The 4,817-nt window shown below is 51.6% G+C and overlaps 1 protein-coding gene across 1 annotated transcript; it reads left to right on the forward strand.

Moving 5' to 3' along the window:
• The first annotated feature begins 1,602 nt into the window (after positions 1-1,602).
• CCL19 (C-C motif chemokine ligand 19) lies at positions 1,603-3,394 on the forward strand. Its single transcript, XM_019732539.3, has 4 exons — positions 1,603-1,851; positions 2,598-2,724; positions 2,937-3,030; positions 3,111-3,394. Exons 1-4 carry the CDS (start codon positions 1,791-1,793, stop codon positions 3,135-3,137), a joined length of 309 nt encoding a protein of 102 aa, XP_019588098.1. The 5' UTR covers positions 1,603-1,790; the 3' UTR covers positions 3,138-3,394.
• Positions 3,395-4,817: the final 1,423 nt, after the last annotated feature.

Here is a 4,817-nt window from a genome sequence, read left to right on the forward strand (position 1 = left end):
AAGTCCCCATAACTTCTGGTTGTGAACACCAGCAGACATTATAGCTTAGTGAGACAGAGGGAGGCTGCAGTCATGAGCCTGGCATTAGTGACAGCTGGCCTTGGTTCATGGCTTGGCCTCTCAAGGCACCGCCAAGCAGAGCACAGGCAGCAGTCATTTGCAGATGGCTTTGTGGCTCATGCCGAGACCAACAACTGGCAACCACTGCCTCAGCCGGGGGAACACAAGTCTCATAATACCAGCATGGGCCAGGGAGCTGTGTCCTACACAACTACACTGAGAAACAACGGCTTGAACCATTTGAACTGGAGTCGGGGGGGTGGGGGGGGGAGGGAGGCAGAAGAAAGGGGGAAAAGGGAAGAAAATAAAAAAGAACTACTTCTACTTCATACTTTTCTTGGGAAAATTAAGCAAGATAATAGTGGTAAAGTCCTTGATATAGAGCCTAGAACATTACTATGCTCTAGGCTCTAGACAATCAGAAATGCTATTATGATTATATTATTATTATTATTATTATTATTATTATTATTATTATTATTGGATGGATGGAAAGAAAAATAAGTTAAAACTTATGAGGGAAACACCACCCAATCCAAAAGAGGGTCCAGGGGTGACTGGTTAGCTCTGTTGGTTAGAGCGTGGTGCTAATAACACCAAGGTTGCTGGTTCGATCCCCGCATGGGCCACTGTGAGCCGCGTCCTCCTTAAAAAAAAAGAGGGTCCAAAGCTTGAGTGGGATGGCCGAATGGGTATCCCACATGTTGATTTCTCTTTTGAGGACTTCTCTTTTGGTTTATCTCTAGTCTTTCTCGTAAAGATGGGAAATCATTTGTCCCCTCCCCCATCTGTCAATTCCTTGAAATTTGGGAATTTGTCTGAATATGAGCTGGCCAGCTCCTCTCTTTAGAAATCCCCTCTTGGTTCCCATGATTGAGAAGAGGGGAAACATGAAGGGGGCTATTCCAGGCCAGGCATCCTCCAGCTGTTCCATTGACCCAGGTGCTGGGCATATGAAAATGGTAAATAGAGAAAGGGGCAGAACTCACTGAGCCAGGAGGTTGAATCCCAGAGGCCTGAGACATGAGTGGGGATGCTGGGCCTCCTTCCAAATAACATTCCCTTTCAGCTCTGCTGTCTCAAAGAAGAGACTGTTTCCCAGATGATGGATGGGCAGGCATTGTGATGACTTGGGGGGCTACCCCAGACTTTATGCTTGTTCTGAGGGCCTTCTTTTCCACTTGCACTAGAGAGAAGAACCACAGAGAATTGAGTGAGGATGAGTGATACACCTAGTGAAGGGGGCACCACTCCTCACTCTGGCCCCCAATTCTGACCATCACCCTGAAGGCCAGCCCTAAGGTTGATGATGCAAATGCCACCAATGAACTGATTGTGCAAGCCCTCTCAAAGCAGCTGAGAGCACCATATCCCCTCTCTTGGGTGGACTACATACTGAAGCCAAGGAAAGTAAAAGGAGGGTGAAGCTGCTGAGGGGGGGTAAGGAAGGGCAGGGTCAGAGTCTGTCAGAAAGAGGGGGGGAGGGGTGTGGAGGGGAATTCTGAGCAGTGATAATGAAAGTTCTGAGCCATAAATAAAAGGCAGTTGGAAGTAGCAATCTCACACAGGCTTCTACACTCACACTCGTGGACCTCCACTCACATCGCACAAGGACGCCTGTATACTTCCTACTCCCAGCAGAGTCTCTGCATCACACAGCCTCCTGCACACGCTCAGAGACTCACTCACACGCACACCCTTGCTGTTGGTCTGCCTCCAGTTCACCCGCCATGGTATCCCGGGAAGCCACAGTCCTGGCTCTCAGCCTGCTGCTTCTCTGGACCTCCTCTGGTAAGGCTGAGGGGAGGCTTGGGAAAAGGGGGGTGAAGGGGACATCTAGATCTCAGACTGCTTGGCACTGGACATGAGGGACACTGCAAGTTAGGTCTGTACGGTTTAGTGAATCTCAGGGTACCCTGTGGACTGTGTGTGTTCCTGTGAGTGTGGATATATCTGGGCCCCTGAATTCCAATATATGTCTGGCTCTTGGTGTATCCCAGGACCTCTGGCTGCCCCTGTCTCTGCAGGCTTTATTTCCTGCTGTCTCAGTTTCCCAGGCAGAAGGAGAGAACAATACATTCCTTAAGGTGGGGAGAATGGGAGACACTGAGGTGGGGCTAATAGTCAAAACATATAGCAATTCGTAAGTCCTCTAACCCAGCCTCCTGCTACCACCCTAGTTTCCCACCCCCACCCATGCCCCTGTGAGCAGCATTAACTCTTCATTTTGGAAAAGTCAAGAAGTCTTGGGAGAGAGGTTGGGGGTGATCAGGGCAGCAGGAAGACCTATGTGGGGCTCAGGTTGTTGTTTACCAAACAGCTTAGAAGAACTTCAATATATTTAGCAACCAAGAGGGCCATATTGCTGCATAATGGTTGAATATCAGCTGCCTACACACACACAAACACACACACACACACACACACACACACACACACACACACACACACGGTGTCATAAATCCCAGTTATGGCTGTGGCCTCCTCTCCTCAGGGTCCCTGTGTTCTGACACTACCTTCTTTCCTCTGGCCACCAGCTCTGAGTGGTGACAACGACGCAGAAGACTGCTGCCTGACTGTGACCACACGCCCGATCCCTCCGATTATTGTGCGATCTTTTCACTACCTCCTCCACGAGCATGGCTGCCGAGTGCCTGCTGTTGTGTGAGTTGTAGGGAGGAGTACAGCTAGCCTCATCTCTTCCATAGACCCCCACTTTCTTATCTCACTTCTCCTTGACAAGTCCAGCCCTTTCAAGGAAGCCCCTGAAACAGGTTCTTAGATGTGGTCCTCAGCCTCTGCCCCTCACACCTGGGCCTGCCAGGAAGATGGGTTCCAAGGCTCCATGCTCTCTGACCTCTGACCTCTGACTCCAGGTTCACCACACTGAGGGGTTACCAGCTCTGCGCACCCCCAAATCAGCCTTGGGTGTTCCACATAATCCGGAGACTGCTGAAGAACTCTGCCAAGGCAAGCCCAGCCCTACCTCCTCCCTCTAAGTCCCTGTGCAAAACCCCAGTTCATAACCTTGCCTCTCCTTCCTCCCCCAGCACAAGCGCCAAGCAGTTAGCCCGTGACAGCCCCAGAGGAATCCGTGTCTGACTGAAGGGATGTGAATCACTGAGGCCCTCGGAAACCAAAGATCAGAAGGGAGGACCAGGCTCCAGTTCCTCTGCACCAGACCTGACCCAGCCCGGCAGGGCCTGGAGTGTGAGTGTGAGTGTGAGTGTGAGTGTGAGTGTGAGTGTGAGCAAGAGGGTGAGTGTGGCAGGAGCACAGCTTCTCCTCCACACCCAGACTGCAATACTTCCAATAAAGGCCACTGTTAACCACAGATCTGTCTATTTGTTATCTGTCCAGGAGGACTGGTATAGCAAGGGGGAGATGGAATGGCAGGGGCTATTTTCCACACTGCAGCCTAAGCAAACTCCTCATCAACCTCCAGCTAACACCCTGTATTCTGAGGATCAGCTCCCACAATCAGGAGTCCACCTCACGTATCCTCAAAGGTCTATCACGTTCCATGGTTCAGCGACGCTAAACTTACGTCAGTTCCCTGATGATCCAAATTCTCTCATGCCTCCTACTCTCTGCTCTCCAAGGCAGGTGTTCCAGCATCCAGGTGTCTCAGGGATCAGCTGTCACTGAGGGGAAGGGAGTTGTCAGGAACCAGCTCTCATGGCTGGGGAGACACAGGGGGCCCAGCTCTACTTCCTGGAGGGAAAGTACCTATCAACCCATGCCATTCCATCTGTCTGGAACATTCTTCTCTCCTGCCCACCTAGATTCCCATTGGGATCTAGATGACCTTCCAGGAAGCCTTTTCGAACCCAGGCTGAGTTAGGTAGCTTCCCACCCCCTCCAAGCTCCCAGGGATCTCTGCTCCTCTCCCCTCGCAGCACTCATCACAATGAGTTATAATGCATAGTTTGTCAGCTTTACTGGACAGGGATCTTGTATATTTTGGTTTACACTGTCTGCCTGGTGTTCAGCACACTGCCTGGCATAAGATAGTCACTCAATAAATATTTGCCTAGAGAACGGCTGTGTGAGGAAAGGCTCTGCAGCCAGGGGTGAGCGCTCATTGGTCCATACAGGCTCTAACCTCCAGGCAAGCCCTGCTCTCTCTCCCAGTCAGTCTGGGCCAGGTGTAGCACCTTCTGGGAAATCCTGGGGCCACACTTCTCAGGGTTACTTGACAGACAGACTTGGGAGCCAAAGGTGAGAGATGGGAGAGGGCCAAGAGGGCAGAAGAAGGAGCAGCCAAGGAAACTAGGGCAATTCAGCATGACAGAACCCTACCACACCCCTGCAGCCCACATGGACTCCAGGGCCAAGGTAACAATGAGATCAGGGTTGTCACAGGGAAGGAGACTCAGCTCTGATAGATGAAAGCCCTGTGAATCTTAGAGCAGCCCACAGCGCTGCTCTGGGAGGAGTGAACTTCTCGTGCTTGGGAAGTTCCCTGGGGAAGCTGGCTGGCCTTCCGACAACTATGGCCTGTGAGGGCCTGTCCAGCTGGGAGCAGCAAGTTTGTGCTGCTGGGGTTGGATGGCAGCTAGGACACCAGACTGAGCATCCTCACCTGGCAAGAGGGGCTATCATTATACCAAATATACTTCATCTGGTAACAAAACCAGGCAGGCCTGGCAGTCTGGGAAGGGAAGAAGTGGTGAGTGGGTGGTGTCAGCCTCTCCTCAGTGAGTTGAGAGCATGGCAGCTTCTTCCTCTCCTGTGCTCCCGGAAGCAGGTGTTTA

Source organism: Rhinolophus sinicus, chromosome 16 (genome assembly GCF_057876585.1).
Source record: "Rhinolophus sinicus isolate RSI-liver-muscle chromosome 16, RSI-T2T, whole genome shotgun sequence".
Classification (NCBI taxonomy): Eukaryota; Metazoa; Chordata; class Mammalia; order Chiroptera; family Rhinolophidae; genus Rhinolophus; species Rhinolophus sinicus.

Coding starts and splice junctions, on each gene's coding strand:
- CCL19 (XM_019732539.3), top strand. CDS start 1,791: ATGGTATCCCGGGAAGCCACAGTCCTGGCTCTCAGCCTGCTGCTTCTC. Junction 1,852..2,597: donor GCTTCTCTGGACCTCCTCTG/GTAAGGCTGAGG, acceptor TCTGGCCACCAG/CTCTGAGTGGTGACAACGAC. Junction 2,725..2,936: donor TGCCGAGTGCCTGCTGTTGT/GTGAGTTGTAGG, acceptor CTCTGACTCCAG/GTTCACCACACTGAGGGGTT.